Source organism: Benincasa hispida, unplaced genomic scaffold (genome assembly GCF_027475165.1).
Source record: "Benincasa hispida cultivar pf3 unplaced genomic scaffold, pf3_genome.v1.1 HicScf583, whole genome shotgun sequence".
In the NCBI taxonomy this organism is placed as follows: domain Eukaryota; kingdom Viridiplantae; phylum Streptophyta; class Magnoliopsida; order Cucurbitales; family Cucurbitaceae; genus Benincasa; species Benincasa hispida.
The window spans coordinates 10,067-25,076 of record NW_028326694.1 but is presented as its reverse complement, the minus strand read 5'-3'; the positions used below and the strand labels follow the sequence as shown (position 1 = coordinate 25,076).

At 33.2% G+C, this 15,010-nt stretch overlaps 1 protein-coding gene across 2 annotated transcripts; it reads left to right on the top strand.

The window, feature by feature from the left end:
- The first annotated feature begins 1,924 nt into the window (after nt 1–1,924).
- On the top strand, nt 1,925–8,104 carry LOC120073010 (cellulose synthase A catalytic subunit 3 [UDP-forming]-like). Of its 2 annotated transcripts, none has more exons than XM_039025560.2 (14): nt 1,925–2,465; nt 2,553–2,748; nt 2,873–3,039; nt 3,141–3,210; nt 3,357–3,558; nt 3,935–4,201; nt 4,292–4,637; nt 4,743–4,880; nt 4,989–5,114; nt 5,197–5,409; nt 5,546–5,810; nt 6,300–6,502; nt 6,673–7,023; nt 7,162–8,104. In XM_039025560.2, the coding sequence occupies exons 1-14, from the start codon at nt 2,442–2,444 to the stop codon at nt 7,744–7,746; spliced, it is 3,153 nt and encodes a 1,050-aa protein (XP_038881488.1). In that variant the 5' UTR covers nt 1,925–2,441; the 3' UTR covers nt 7,747–8,104. The 2 variants fall into 2 exon arrangements, with proteins under 2 accessions (XP_038881488.1, XP_038881489.1); XM_039025561.2 differs by having other exon boundaries at nt 2,016–2,447.
- The last annotated feature ends 6,906 nt before the right edge of the window (nt 8,105–15,010 follow it).

Below are 15,010 nucleotides of genomic sequence, written 5' to 3'. Positions count from 1 at the left end.
TTAATCTATATTTTGAAAATTTTAATTAAAATTAAATGCCAACTTTTATTTTGTGATGATTTAGTATTTGTAATTTACAAACATATTTAATCCTTATCAACTTATCATCTTCCTTAAATTTTAATAATATTTTTCATGTTGTGGTTTAAATTGGAACAGTTTTTAAAATATATAAACTAATTTATTACAAACTAAATTGTGACAAATTTGAAAGGGTATAAAATAAAATGGTCAATTATTAATTGTTAAAACCTAAAATTCATGGATACATTGCTATTTCCATGGGAGTTCATAGATTAACACTATTTTTAACGTTAAAGTTAAGAAATCAAAATTATATTTCTAATTGATCTTTAAAATAAGTTTAGACTAGTCTCTTGACTTTAAAATTTCAAATAAATTGTCATAGTATTTGTACTATCAACCTCGAAGTTAAAAATTCGATTCATCTACCTCATATATTAGGAAAAAATTTAATTATACATTTCATGACATGAAGATGAAATTTTTTAATATCAATTATAATGTCAAGGCAAGTTTAATAGTATTGAAAAAAAAAATTAAAGATTAAAGGACATTTTAATATAAATTTTTTGAATATAAATAATAATCGATATCTTATCAATTAAATTATATACTTGAATGTAGTAAAAAAAATTAATTGTTTTAAAATTTTTATTTTTATTTTTGCCAGAGGTAAATAGTATGGAGAAGGTTTGGAACTAATTAAAATTTTAAATTTAAGGGAATGAAATGGTTTTTTAAAAAATTAGATAAATTTTAGGACCAAAACCAATGAAATAAATGCTCCAAAATTAGTAGTGTTTCAAAAGAAACTTGTAATTTAAATTTAACACAAAAACTATGCACTTAAGTGGTACAAAATGGTTTTCCTTAATCTTTGCTTTTCTTATAAACCTATATTTATAAAGAAAAAACAAATCTAATCTGAGTCAAATAGAAAATATTGCTTGTACTTTTTAACTTGTCCAAGGGTACACAAAAAAGGCAAAAAATACATTTAAGACTAAAAAAACCATTCATCTTTTTAGACATTAAAAGAAGTATCTAAAAAAAAAAATCAAATCAACCCCAACAAAAACTATATATTAAGACACGACACATATTTCTATAGGTTTGAGATCAAAATAGGAGTTGAATCAACATTTTCAATGTAACATTAAAAAAAATCATGAAACATAATGTCTCAAAAACATCATGAAACATACAAAATAAGCAACAAAAATATTTTAAAAATTGTCGATGATTGTCTAAGGTAAGACTCATCAAAGCCCGCCCACGGACAAGCTTAAATTCAAAGGGTATCGAGAAAGAGCATAATGAAGTACGCATCCCAAAACAGAAATGTCAGTGCCTTGGGGTTTGGGCCGATATGTCAAGCTTATAAATATAATATCAATAGAAAAACAAACGAACCAAGACCGAATTGGCACCTTGTAACATCGAGCACTGGAAACGTCCCTAACCCACATACTGTCACACACAACCGTGACACATGTGTTAGAAGATTGACTTATAAATGATCAATTCAGCAACCCCAAAGGGAAACGGTACACAATCTCCAAAAGAGAGAATTTATCTTTTTTTTTTTTTTTTTGGTGTGTGTTTAGTTGAATTAGCCAATTGTACTAACTTAACCATCAAAGTATAGTAGCCTCGACACCACATCGTTGCCAAAACTAGACTAGAAGGAAGTAGGCCGGAGGTCAAGGCCATCAAACACCTAGAATAATCCAACACGGATGAGATCCGAACACCAACAAATATAAATAAAGTATAAATAATAGACAATAAAGGGTTAAAATTTTTGTATTTTTTTTCTAAAAATATTTATAAATATATATATATATTTTATTGATATTTTCTTCCACATTTCCAAAACTGAGACTTTGACAGTTCTATTGACATGGATGTTTATTTTTTGGAAAAAGAAAATATTTGAATTTAGTAAAAATTATCCAGTTAAGTTAATCCAAAAAAAAAAAAAGAATTTCATTTGGATGGCTTCCTTTCTTCTACAGTTCTACTGAGCAGTGTGTATGAAAAAAAACCCAATCAATATCAAAGATTGAGAAGAGAATAAGTGAAAATGGTGTGAAAATTTCGCTGAGAAAAAGTAAAAAAAAGAAAAAAGAAAGAAATTCAACAAGAAGACTGAGAAGTTGGATTGGATCTGTGTTGTCTCAGCGTCGGTGGCTTTTCTGACCCATAAATTCCTTTCATCTTCTTCTTCCATCGCTTTCTTCTTCACCCATTACACCATTTTCACGAATCCCCATTTCACTTTTCCCTCTCACATCTCCAGATCCCCATTCTTTCATGTGGAAGTTTGAGTTTCCATGAAGTAATCCAGAGTTGTTCCTTTCACTGCTGCTTCTTTCGCTTAAGATCGAACACGATCTTCCAGTGGACCAGCAGCCATGGAGGTCGATACTAATTCTGGGGTAATTTAACCCTTTTCCCATTTCCCAGTTTTGTTCTTAACTTCTTTTCCTAACTGGGTTTTTGATGATTTTTGTTTCAATCTTCAGAAACCGTCGAAACAGATTGGGTGCGGCCAAGTTTGTCAGATCTGCAGCGATTCCGTCGGCACGACGGCCGACGGCGAGCCGTTTGTTGCGTGTGATGTTTGTGCATTTCCGGTCTGCCGTCCGTGTTATGAGTACGAGAGGAAAGATGGGAATCAGTCTTGCCCTCAATGCAAGACCAAATACAAGTGGCATAAAGGTTTTGATTCGATCCCATTAACTGTTTTTAGTTTTATTTTGCTTTTGTAGTTCTTGAACGATGAAAATTATGAGGAATTGCATTGACAGTAATGGGATGGATCGGTTTGTTTCTTGGATTTTAGGAAGTCCTCCAGTTAAGGGAGAGGTAGTGGAAGATGGTGATGGTAATGGAGTGGCAGGGGCTCAAGAAAGGCATCATAAGATGCCAGAGCGCACGCTTAGCTGGGATACTAATTATGATAAGGAGGGATCTTTTAATCACATTCCTTTGCTCACCACTGGACGATCTGTAAGTTGATCTAGAGGCTTACTTCGTTTGATTCAATTTTGTTTCTGTTTGTTGGATTTGGAATTGAATTTGATGGTTTTCTGGTATTCTCTGTGCTCAAGGTTTCTGGAGAACTGTCGGCTGCATCTCCTGAGCGGCTCTCCATGGCATCTCCTGAAAGCGGGAGCCGGGGTAAGCTCATATTAATCTCATGTAGTTGGTATCTCGTATGATAAAATTAACGGGTTCGGTGATTTTATGTCTCAGAAATGTGTCTGGAAAGAAAAATATATGTTGTCACGATGGTTCTTTTAAAATGTTTGTTTGATAATTGGCAGCTAACTATAGAATCATGGATCAATCGAGAGACTCGGGTTCGGCTCGATTTGGCAATGTGGCCTGGAAAGAGAGAATAGATAGTTGGAAGGTGAAGCAAGACAAGAGTGTGCCGCCAATGAGTGTCAGTCATGCACCTTCTGAAGGGAGGGGTGGTGCTGATTTTGATGCCAGCACCGATGTCATGATCGATGATTCTTTGCTGTGAGTGCTTCATTTGGTCTCTTGTTCGTATATATTTTCTAGCGTCTCGTAGTATATCTAGTGTTGAATGCACTTTGGAAGAGTAGAATGATTCTGTGAACTAAACAAGAAAAACTTAATTTCAGCTATGTTTCGAACTGTCATATTGCTTTCATGAAAGCTCTGGTTTTCTATTTTCTTTTACCTGAAGAAGGATAGGTTCTGTATATCATTTTCAAACGGACACTATGTTTATAATTCAAGTACCATCAATCTCTGTTAGTGACATTCAACTAATCAGCCTTTGCATGATACTGTACACTCCACACGAATAATCTGCTAAATGTTAGTTTCTCGTACTTTCTTCCTAACTGTTACTCATTTGTTGGCTTGGCAGAAATGACGAAGCTCGCCAGCCTTTATCGAGGAAGGTTTCTATTCCATCCTCTAGGATTAATCCTTATAGGATGGTCATCGTTCTACGGCTTATTATTCTTTGCATCTTCTTACACTATCGGATTACAAATCCAGTTCCGAATGCCTTTGCTCTGTGGTTAATATCAGTGATTTGTGAGATTTGGTTTGCTATATCTTGGATTTTGGATCAGTTCCCCAAATGGCTCCCGGTCAATCGTGAGACATATCTTGATAGGCTTGCTCTAAGGTTGGGTTTTTAGCTCTGATTATGAGCAATTTTCACTTCAAAGTTTGTCTTACCTTGAATTTTTTAATCTCAAATATTTATGGTTTGCAGATACGATCGTGAAGGAGAGCCATCTCAGTTGGCTGCTGTCGACATATTTGTCAGTACTGTCGACCCTCTGAAAGAACCTCCCCTTGTCACAGCCAATACGGTCCTATCAATTCTCTCTGTGGACTATCCAGTCGATAAAGTTTCTTGCTACGTATCAGATGATGGAGCTGCTATGTTAACATTTGAAGCCTTGTCCGAAACATCAGAATTTGCAAGAAAATGGGTTCCTTTCTGCAAGAAGTACAACATTGAGCCCCGAGCACCGGAGTGGTATTTTGCTCAGAAAATTGATTACTTAAAGGACAAGGTTCAACCATCATTTGTGAAGGAACGGAGAGCAATGAAGGTAGCAACTCTGGTTTCTTCTGTATCATTTTCTTTTCAATGGCTACATTACAGTAAAGTTCCTTTATCATCTCCATGGTTGACTGACTGTGCTTCTGTGTTACAGAGAGAATACGAGGAGTTTAAAATTCGTATCAATGGGCTTGTTGCTAAGGCACAAAAAGTCCCAGATGAAGGGTGGGTCATGCAAGATGGCACGCCATGGCCTGGAAATAACACGAGAGATCATCCAGGAATGATACAGGTCTGTACGTCAGGATTTGGAATTAAATCTGCTGTCTCAGTGCCCGTGTTCTTCATTGTTGCTTCAAATCTTATGGTCTCCTTTTGCTGTTTCTTTACAAATTTGCAGGTCTTCTTGGGGCACAGTGGAGGACTTGATACTGATGGTAACGAGCTTCCACGTTTAGTTTATGTTTCTCGTGAGAAGCGTCCTGGTTTCCAACATCACAAAAAGGCTGGTGCTATGAATGCACTTGTGAGTAGATGGCTTTGGAAAATCTCTCAACCTTCTCTTGACTTCTATATTTTTTTTTGAATGATCAAATACCTTTGTGCAGGTTCGTGTATCTGCTGTTCTTACCAACGGTCCCTTCTTGTTAAATCTTGATTGTGATCACTACATAAACAACAGTAAAGCGTTGCGGGAAGCTATGTGTTTTATGATGGATCCCAATCTTGGTAAATCAGTTTGCTATGTTCAGTTTCCTCAGAGGTTTGATGGAATTGATAGAAATGATCGATATGCCAACCGAAACACTGTTTTCTTTGATGTAAGTTTTTTTAGCTGTTTTTGTCTTGATTATCTTCAGTGGCAGTTCGGAATGTATGTATTTTATCGAGTACATTTTCTTTCACTATGTCCTGGTTGCCTCTATTTAATTTATTAAAATTTTATTTGGCCTATAGATCAATCTTCGAGGTTTGGATGGTATACAAGGTCCGGTTTATGTGGGGACGGGATGTGTCTTCAATCGAACTGCATTGTACGGCTATGAACCCCCTCTCAAGCCCAAGCATAAAAAACCAGGGGTATTCTCCAGTTGCTTTGGGAAATCGAAAAAGAAAAGTTCTAAATCGAAAAGAAAGGATTCTGATAAGAAGCAAACTAGTAAAAATGTTGATCCCACCGTGCCAATATTCAACCTCGAAGATATTGAGGAAGGAGTTGAAGGTAAAGTTTTCATTAATTTGCTTTAGCAGTATTTTCCAGACTTACTCTATCTACGTGCATAGTTGTTAGCATCTGTTTCCCTTTCTATGAGATTTTTAACTCAATTTGCTACTATAAAACAAAATTGCTCCTTTCTCCAGGTAAGTCCAGTTTTGAAATGTATTTTTAATGAGAACTATTTATCTTTCTTCAATTCTAAGTTTTTGGTATTCGTCTTGATGTCTTTACGCAAGCTTAACATTTAGCAGGCCGTAGTTTTTACTAGATTTAAGATCTTTTGAGGCCCTATAGAGATTTCAAATTTCACATATTCAGAGTGGTAAAAATGATTTCAAATATCACCTTTGGGGGATTCGGGATTACGTGAAGCATTATCTTCAAGAAATTATTGGAGTCCAATTGCTTCCTTGCAGATAGTGTAGTTGTAGCCTAACATTTTAGTTTGCATCTTGAAATGGGGTATTAATTTCCATACATCATCCAATGTAGGTGCTGGGTTTGATGACGAGAAATCGCTTCTAATGTCACAAATGAGCCTGGAGAAGAGGTTTGGTCAATCAGCTGTATTTGTTGCTTCCACACTAATGGAAAATGGTGGCGTGCCGCAGTCTGCCACTCCAGAGTCTCTCCTTAAAGAAGCAATTCATGTCATCAGTTGTGGATACGAGGATAAAACAGACTGGGGAAGTGAAGTATGAATCTATCTCCGCCTAAGGCCATTGATTTATGTTGGATTTTCTATTTACTTTGATACAAGAAAGTATCTGTACCATAAACCTAATAATTTTCTATTGTTTATGAACGTAATTTTTTTTATGAAGTTTTCAGTTACTAAGGGATGTGTTAACATTTGGTGGTGCAGATTGGATGGATCTATGGTTCCGTCACAGAAGATATTTTGACAGGGTTCAAGATGCATGCCCGTGGTTGGAGATCAATCTATTGCATCCCGGACCGTCCTGCATTTAAAGGATCTGCTCCCATTAATCTTTCCGATCGTCTTAACCAAGTGCTTCGGTGGGCGTTAGGTTCGGTTGAAATTCTTTTCAGTCGGCATTGTCCTATGTGGTACGGTTATGGTGGACGGTTGAAATGGCTCGAGAGATTTGCTTATGTTAACACCACCATTTATCCAATAACATCCATTCCTCTTCTTGCCTATTGTACCTTACCTGCAATATGTCTGCTCACCGGAAAGTTCATTATTCCTCAGGTAAGAAGGATTGCATTTTTTGTGATTTCTATGTTAAAGATGCATTTAGTTTATAAAAATTGTGCTACAAACATACTGTCCTTTTGCTCAAGTATCACTAAATCAATATATTCTTTGTTGTTTGTTCTTCTATTACAGATCAGCAATCTTGCTAGCATCTGGTTCATTTCTCTCTTTCTTTCCATCTTTGCTACTGGTATTCTGGAAATGAGATGGAGTGGTGTCGGAATCGATGAATGGTGGAGAAACGAGCAGTTCTGGGTTATTGGAGGTGTTTCGGCCCATCTTTTTGCTGTCTTCCAAGGTCTTCTTAAAGTTCTTGCTGGAATTGATACTAATTTCACGGTTACTTCAAAAGCATCCGATGAAGATGGAGATTTTGCTGAGCTCTACATGTTCAAGTGGACCACTCTTCTCATTCCCCCAACTACTCTCCTAATTATCAACATCGTTGGAGTTGTTGCTGGAATTTCTTATGCCATCAACAGTGGTTATCAATCTTGGGGACCCCTTTTCGGCAAACTGTTCTTCGCTTTCTGGGTGATTATTCATCTGTATCCCTTCCTTAAGGGTCTGATGGGTCGCCAAAACCGAACTCCCACGATCGTGGTTGTATGGTCTATCCTCCTTGCTTCAATCTTCTCCCTTTTATGGGTTCGAATCGATCCCTTCACAACTCGGGTAACTGGTCCTGATGTCGAACAGTGTGGAATCAACTGCTAAAGGGAGTTTATTTTATACAAGATAAGATGAAGAAAGGAAACTATACAGTCTCAAACGGAAACTTAATCCATATGATGCTACTTATCTTCTGCTTTCGTCCCTGAACTGGTATCTCGAAGCTAATGCAGGTACAAACCTAGCTTATCTATCGACGACGGTATTTAATTTAATTTATTTGGTGCTGTGTTTCAGAGTTTGAAAGTTATGAAAGAGATTGATTTCAGAAGTTGACGATGATCTTGATCTCTTCAAATTTTTTCCCCTCTCTATGTACAAATAAAAACTGATCACACATGATACTTGTTATTCTTCCTTCTCATGTATTGAGTATAAACTATGATGTTGGTTCATTATTTAAGTCTTTCCTGTCTATTTTTGCAAGCTTTATCTTGTAAGAAATGTTAGTGGAGTGTTTTAAAGCAGAAGAAAGTGAAAAAAAAGTTCAAAAGTCTCACAAAGTGAAAAGATAGTTTGAATTTGGTTGCTGAATCACTTTACAGAGGCCATTATTGGAGACTTGTAAATAGAGAAGATCCTTTTTTTGTGGGAATTCTCAAATTCAAAATTCAAAAGAGGATTCTTTGGTTTAATAATACTTTAAAATGTTTTTTAAATGCTTGAATATTGTAGGATCCCACCATTTATCTTGATACCATCTCTCAAAGATGCCTATAAATTGGTTCCAACACAAGGTATATTAAAAAAAAAATATTTGGTCGTACGGTCTAGTCCATACGATTTTAAAAATTAGAATTTAGTTTTTATGGTTTGATAAAATCTCATTAGTCCATGTTAGTTTGATAAATCTCTCATAAATAGTCCCTAACGTAGGGATTATCTTTAATATTTTATCAAATCATAGTGATTAAATTCTAATTTTCTTCGAATTATATGGATTAAATTTGTAATTTTACTTATTATTATAAAGACAATATATGTAAAGAAAGCAAATTAAAGATAGCTTTGCTAAAATTAGAATGTACTCCTTACTTTGAAGTTAGATGTTCACATCTCAATACCCCAATTGTTGTACTAAAAAAAGTTGATCAAAATGAAGATTTTGGAATTATTGTAGCTTTTAAAATAATTGTCGATAGTTGTGCTTGTAGAAAAATCAACTAGTAAACTTTAATTAGAAAAAACTAGTTAAGGTGTTTGGTAAATTAATACTAAATTAGTGGAATTTAGTCATATAATTATTTGAAAATATATATGATTTGAATTGCGACAATTTTTATTTAATTAAAAAAATTTTATGAAATATTTTTTTAAATTAGTGTAATTTAATTATATAATTATTTGAAAATATATATGATTTGAATTGCAACCATTTTTGTTTAATTAAAAAAAATTTATGAAATATTTTTTTGTAAAAAAATAATTATCATAAGAATTTGAACTAATTGAAATTTGGAATAAATGTGAAAAAATAAATTAATGAAATGAAAATTAGAGATAGGTAAGGGAAGATACCAAATTTTTAGAAAAGCTAAAATCTAAAAACTCCATCAAATAACTTTTGCACATTAGAACAATTTAAAAGTGATTCTCGATAGATTAATAAATAAGTTGTTTTACCAAACAGATTAGACGGTTAATTAGAATGTACTCATTCCTCTAAAGTTAGATGTTCAAATCTCCATACCCCAATTATTGTACTAAAAAAAAGTATGGATCAAAATGAAGGAGACCACCAAAACGAAACATAAAAGTTGAGATACTAAAAAAAGAATTTCTAACTTAAAAGAACCATATTCAAGATGTAAACTAATTTAGTTTCTAGACTTTTATGTCTATATCAAGAAGGTTTCTAATATGTCTCGCGTTAATGGATCTCTACAACTTTCAAATTTGTGGGTCCCTACTATTATTTTGATCTATTAGATTTAAAATTGATTTTTATATGTAATTTGACTGTAAACTTTTAATCTTGTATCTAATAGGTATGTGAATCTTGAAATGTATTGAATAAGCCAAAGACCAATGATACAAAATTGAAAGTTTTTAAGACGTAATCGACACGTTTTAAAGTTCATGAACCTATTAAACACAAAATTGAATGTTTAAGGATTTATTAGACAACAATTAGAAAAATGGAGGATTGAACTTTGACCCAAAAAAGTAAATACAGTCACCAATGAAGATACCCAATTGAGACTTGATGGGATTGTAGTTTATTCTTTTGGTTGGGTTTAATTGTACATGAATGATGATGAATCAGTGCATCATTTGTATTGTACCTTTGTAGCATAAACCAACAAGACTTTGAAATAATTATATCTTGTCAAAAGGAATAAATTAAGTGACAATATTTAAGAGATTGGGACCCCTCACTGCAAAAACCTTTTTTTTTTTTTTTTTTTTTTTTTTTTAATTTTAAATTTCCTTTTTCTCCTCTCATGATACCCTTGAATTTGGGTTTCATTATAGTTTAGTTTTTATACTTCTGATTTTCTGTTTTTTTTTAATGCCTCATTTTAGTTTCTATGCTTTTAATAAATTTTTGCTACCTATAACTATATACTATTTCAATAATTAAAAAAAAAAAAAAAAAAAATTTTGGTCTCTAGACTTTGAGTCTAGTTTCTATTTGGTTTCTAAATTTCGAAATAGTACTTAAATTTTGAGTTTGATTTCAATTTAGTTAATAAATTTCAAAATGTTACAATTTTACACTTAAAAGATTTGAGTGTTGTTTCAAGTTTGCCCCTAAATTTCGAAATTAACACTTTTAACTTTGATTTTTCACTAAATACTCACTATTTATCTTTAGTATTAATGTATATTAGTTGGTTTAAAAGAATTATAATTGATTAAATTTCATTATTTTTCATCACTATTGCAATTAAAATTAAAAATTTTACTTCGTAGTTATTTTAGATTAATTAATAAACATTCCGAACTAGTTTTTGTTCTTCCCATTATCTTATTCTGGAAGTGAGTTGATGGTTTCGGGTTTGTTGGTGGTGTTTGTTTTGATTAATGCATTTATATTTTTTTTAAAAAAAAGATTTAAATCTCATTTTGGTTGTTCAATTATGAATTGGATTATATTTTGATCACTGGACTTTTAAAAAGTTTTTTTTAATCCCTAAACTTTAAAACGTGTCTATTTCAATCTTAGCATCTTCACTTTCACCTTTCTTGGTTTTTTCATCTAAAAAGAAGGAAGAAAACTAGAAATAAATTTTTAGTTTAGAGATCAAAATAGAACAAAGTTGATAGTTCAATGACTAATTTTTTTTTTCCAAAAAAAAGCCCAAATTTTATAATTAAATAACATTAACCCCCAAAAAAGAGAGTAAGTTTCCGAGGAAAAATATTAGAAGGAAATACAATTGAGATTCTTCAGCTACATTACAAAACAATGAGCAAATTTAAAATTTCTCTAAGAGTCATTAATTTCCTGGAAATTACTACTATACCCACCTGAATCTCACTTAATCTCCACCGCCACTTCCGGTGGCGGAGCAGGGAGGCCGCCGCCGTCAATGCAGCTCTTGCACCTTCTTTCAATCCAACCTTCAATGTCGGTTCCTCCGCCGCAGAGACGAGCGAAGATCCGAGCGACGAACCCCAAAATGGTGATCACCGCCAGCAGCACCACCAGCATCTCGATGGAGTGACGAGTGGAGTGGGATGGCTCCGGTGGTGGGTCCGGCAGCCGCTGCATTTGACCGTCGAGCTTTATTGGATTTGGTGGCGTTGCCCACATTTAACTCTGATTTTTTTTTTTTTTTTTGGCTTTCCTTCTCTGCAACGGATATATATATATATATACACACACAGAAAGAAAGAAAGAACAGAGCATAGAGGTAATGGTTGGGCTATCAAATGCCCCGCATCCAACTTTAAACGTGTTGGGTAACTTTTTGCATTTTCTGATTAAAACTTGGTAATGATTTAATCTATTATTTTTAAATTTGTAAAAATTTAGTCTTTATCCTTCTTCTTCTTCCTCTTTTTTTTTTTTTTTTTTTTTTTTTTTTTAGGATTTAACGAATTTTTGGCTTAAATATTCTTTTGACCCTAAACTTTTAGAAACGTCTATTTTAGTCCCTAAACTTGAAAAAAAAATTGTTTATTTTGGTTCCTCTGGTTAAGATTATGTTAACTTTGATGGATAAATTTTGTTTAAGAATTAAATTGCATCTAACATAGGTTGAGCAAGATGAAAGTAAAGTAAAATGTCAATGATCAATGTGTCAACAACCAAAATCTTAAACCCAAAAGACTTTTGAGATCTCGTATAAAATTTTTTTTATTACTAAGTCAAAATTGAAACTTTAGATTTTTTTTAACGCGACTAACTTACTTGGCAACCTTGTCATTTCACTATTTTGTTTAAGAGTCAATATAATTTTATTAGCGAGGACTAAAATAAGTAATTTTTAAAATTTTAAGGAATAGAATAGACATTTTTTAAAGTTTAGAAACCAAAATAGAATAAGATTCAAACTTCAAGGACTAAAATAAGATTTAAACCTATTTTTTTTATATACATTTAGATGAATAAAGTGATCTAGGATATTTTTTTCTCTATAAACTATAAATAATAAGTTATAACGTCCAAAAGGTTAAATTATTACAAAGTATAGAGACTAGATTGTTCCTTATTAAAATTCTAAGACTAAATTGTTACAAATTTGAAAGTATAAGGACTAAATCATTACTTAGTCATTTTGAAAATAAAAATGACTGTACAAAAACTAATCATGGGTGCGTTTGGTTTAATTTTGAAAATAAGTCATTTTGACAAAAAAAAATTGAAGTTTTTGACAACTACTCAAAATAGTTTTTAAAACGCTTTCAAGGTGTATTTTAAACTTTTTTTTTTTATCAAAAGAGTTAAAATAAAAATAAAAACACTTTTTTTTCCTCTAGTCATTTCAAACATGCCCTACAATTTGAGACTACGGGTGTTTTTTAACCTAAGCTTTTAAATTTTAAAGTTCTTATAAATTTTATTTTCTGTCTAAATAAGTCACTAAACTTTTAATTTTATATTTTTACATACTCGACATTTTTTTTATAATCCACAAATTTATATAAACATAAAACCGAAAGTGTAATATCTAAATTGGATAATTTAAAAAATGTTGAAGGTATCATGATGGTCTATTATATACAAAATTGAAAGTTCATAAATATATTGTGTACTTTTTTAAAGTTTAGAGAACTATTTGACGTAGAGGTGAAAGTATAGGGTCTAAACTTGTAACTTAATTTTTTTAAAAAAATATTAATGGAAAAATTACCATTTTAGTTTATGAAATTTTATATTGTAACCTTCCGAGTTTTAGGTAAAATTGGAATTAATTATCTTGAATGGTAGGATTTTAATCCCCACTAATTTTGGTTCTCGGAGCCAAAATTGATATAACGGGGGAAGAAGAATTTATTAAATAAGAGATTTGGATTTTTTTTTTAATAATAATTTTCAAAAAAGATTTGGAATTTGGTTTTTTGTGAAAATATTTAGAATTTGAAAAGAAAAAGGTTAAGGATTTAAACATTATGTGTATAAATATATTGGAATTAAAAAAAAAAACAAGAAAAGAAAATTTTCACTTAGTCCTAACTCACGCGTGAAGCGTCCCCCCTCGTCTTCTTTGTTCCTGCTATAATCACCGCCTCCCTATCACGAACTTCAGCGCCAGCGACCGTCTCGACAACTCCGACAGTCGCACACATGCCGAAGTCCGCCCACACCACAGACTGAAGCGCCGTCGTATGTCGTTTCCGTTGCGGGTAGTTTTTCGTCAATCTTTCTCTCCACGTTTTCTTCCATTCTCAACCCGCACGTCAGTCATTGGCCACTGCAAGTGGATGTCGTCCGTCGACTTCGGTCAGGCGTTGCTGTCAATCGTCTACTGCACACAAGTCAGGCGCTGCTGCCACCTTAGTCGTGCGATATTCTCGCTGTTTTGGTGGTCTTGTGTAAGTTTCGTGAGTTTTAGTTGAAGTTCATTATTGGTGTGTGTTTGTGAAGATCATCGTGGAAAAATGAATGATCTATTTCTTGGTGGGAAGATAATGGTATGCGTTAGACAGATGATAAACCAATGTTTAAGAACACTTTGTTAGTTGCATATAAGTTTTCTTAATCTAGATACAAGTATAAATCTACTTTGTCCTGGTAAGCCTAGAGTTGCATGTAGGGAATCTAGTATAGACTAACACAAGACGGTCTACTGTGATCTGTTTATAGGGATTTACTAATTAAATGTATGTGTTGGTTATGTACATTAAACTAACTAAGCATGCTTGCAAGAGGAAATAGGAGTTCAAATAAAGGGGAAGAGAATACATGGATGAATGGATCAAGCATTAGATGATATATGTTGATTTCTTAGTTATAACAAGTCTAAGTAGGCACGGTGAAAATGAGATGGAGGTGGTAAAGATGCTTGTTAGAGTATAAGTGTATGTGCGCGATGCGTCTAGAGTATGTTCTCTTGTTTATGCTCAACACCTCTCGATGTAAATGCCACATTTATCTTATCTCTAAGATGCATGCGTTACTCAAAATGAACAGAAATATGACATGAATAATTTTATCTCTAAAATTACTCAACGCCCTAGCTTGATGAGTTCCACAAATACTTACTCTCTTGAGTAACTAAGTGCTTTTAGTTCAATCGATTGATTAGATGGATTCAAGCAATATACTTTATGCAAACATTAAGCAAGTAAACTTCACACACACTAACAACTTAGTAATTCAACAGATGGAAATGTGGAAATGGTTGAAATGGAGATTGAATTAAAGAAATATGTTTTGTTATATAGAATCTCAGTTCAATCAAGTAAGACAATGAATAAAAATGCTAAGTAAGGGAGAAGAGTCAAGCCGCAGGATTCAATCTCTTGTTTCCTTTGGCTCGTTTTTGTGCTTGATGTTGACAACTACGTTGAAGGGATGAAAGAGATGTCTCTCCCAAGCTTTTCTCCAGCGGCACTTCGTTACCAACGGTAAAATGGCAATTGTTCCTCTTTTTTCTTTCTTGCAATCGACAGAGATGAAGAATTTACATATTTTTTAGCTCTAAGATTTCTAAGTGTCTAACAGTTTCTTCTTTAGGCAACTTCTCCCGATATAGGCAATTAGCTCAACCACTTGGTAATTTGACTGCATTAAATTCCATATCTTGAGTTAGCCGTCTGCAATTTTACCTCGTTCAAACGTCGCTTGTCAGTTGTCCATGCTTGCAAGTTGTGATTTAAAGTTAATTGCACTAGTCAAATGTATCTACCATGCGTC

Excerpts from the sequence above, each read along its gene's own strand:
- LOC120073010 (XM_039025560.2), top strand. The coding sequence starts at position 2,442 with ATGGAGGTCGATACTAATTCTGGG. Across the intron at positions 4,881-4,988 it reads ATCATCCAGGAATGATACAG|GTCTTCTTGGGGCACAGTGG; the intron begins GTCTGTACGTCA and ends ACAAATTTGCAG. Across the intron at positions 5,115-5,196 it reads CTGGTGCTATGAATGCACTT|GTTCGTGTATCTGCTGTTCT; the intron begins GTGAGTAGATGG and ends ACCTTTGTGCAG.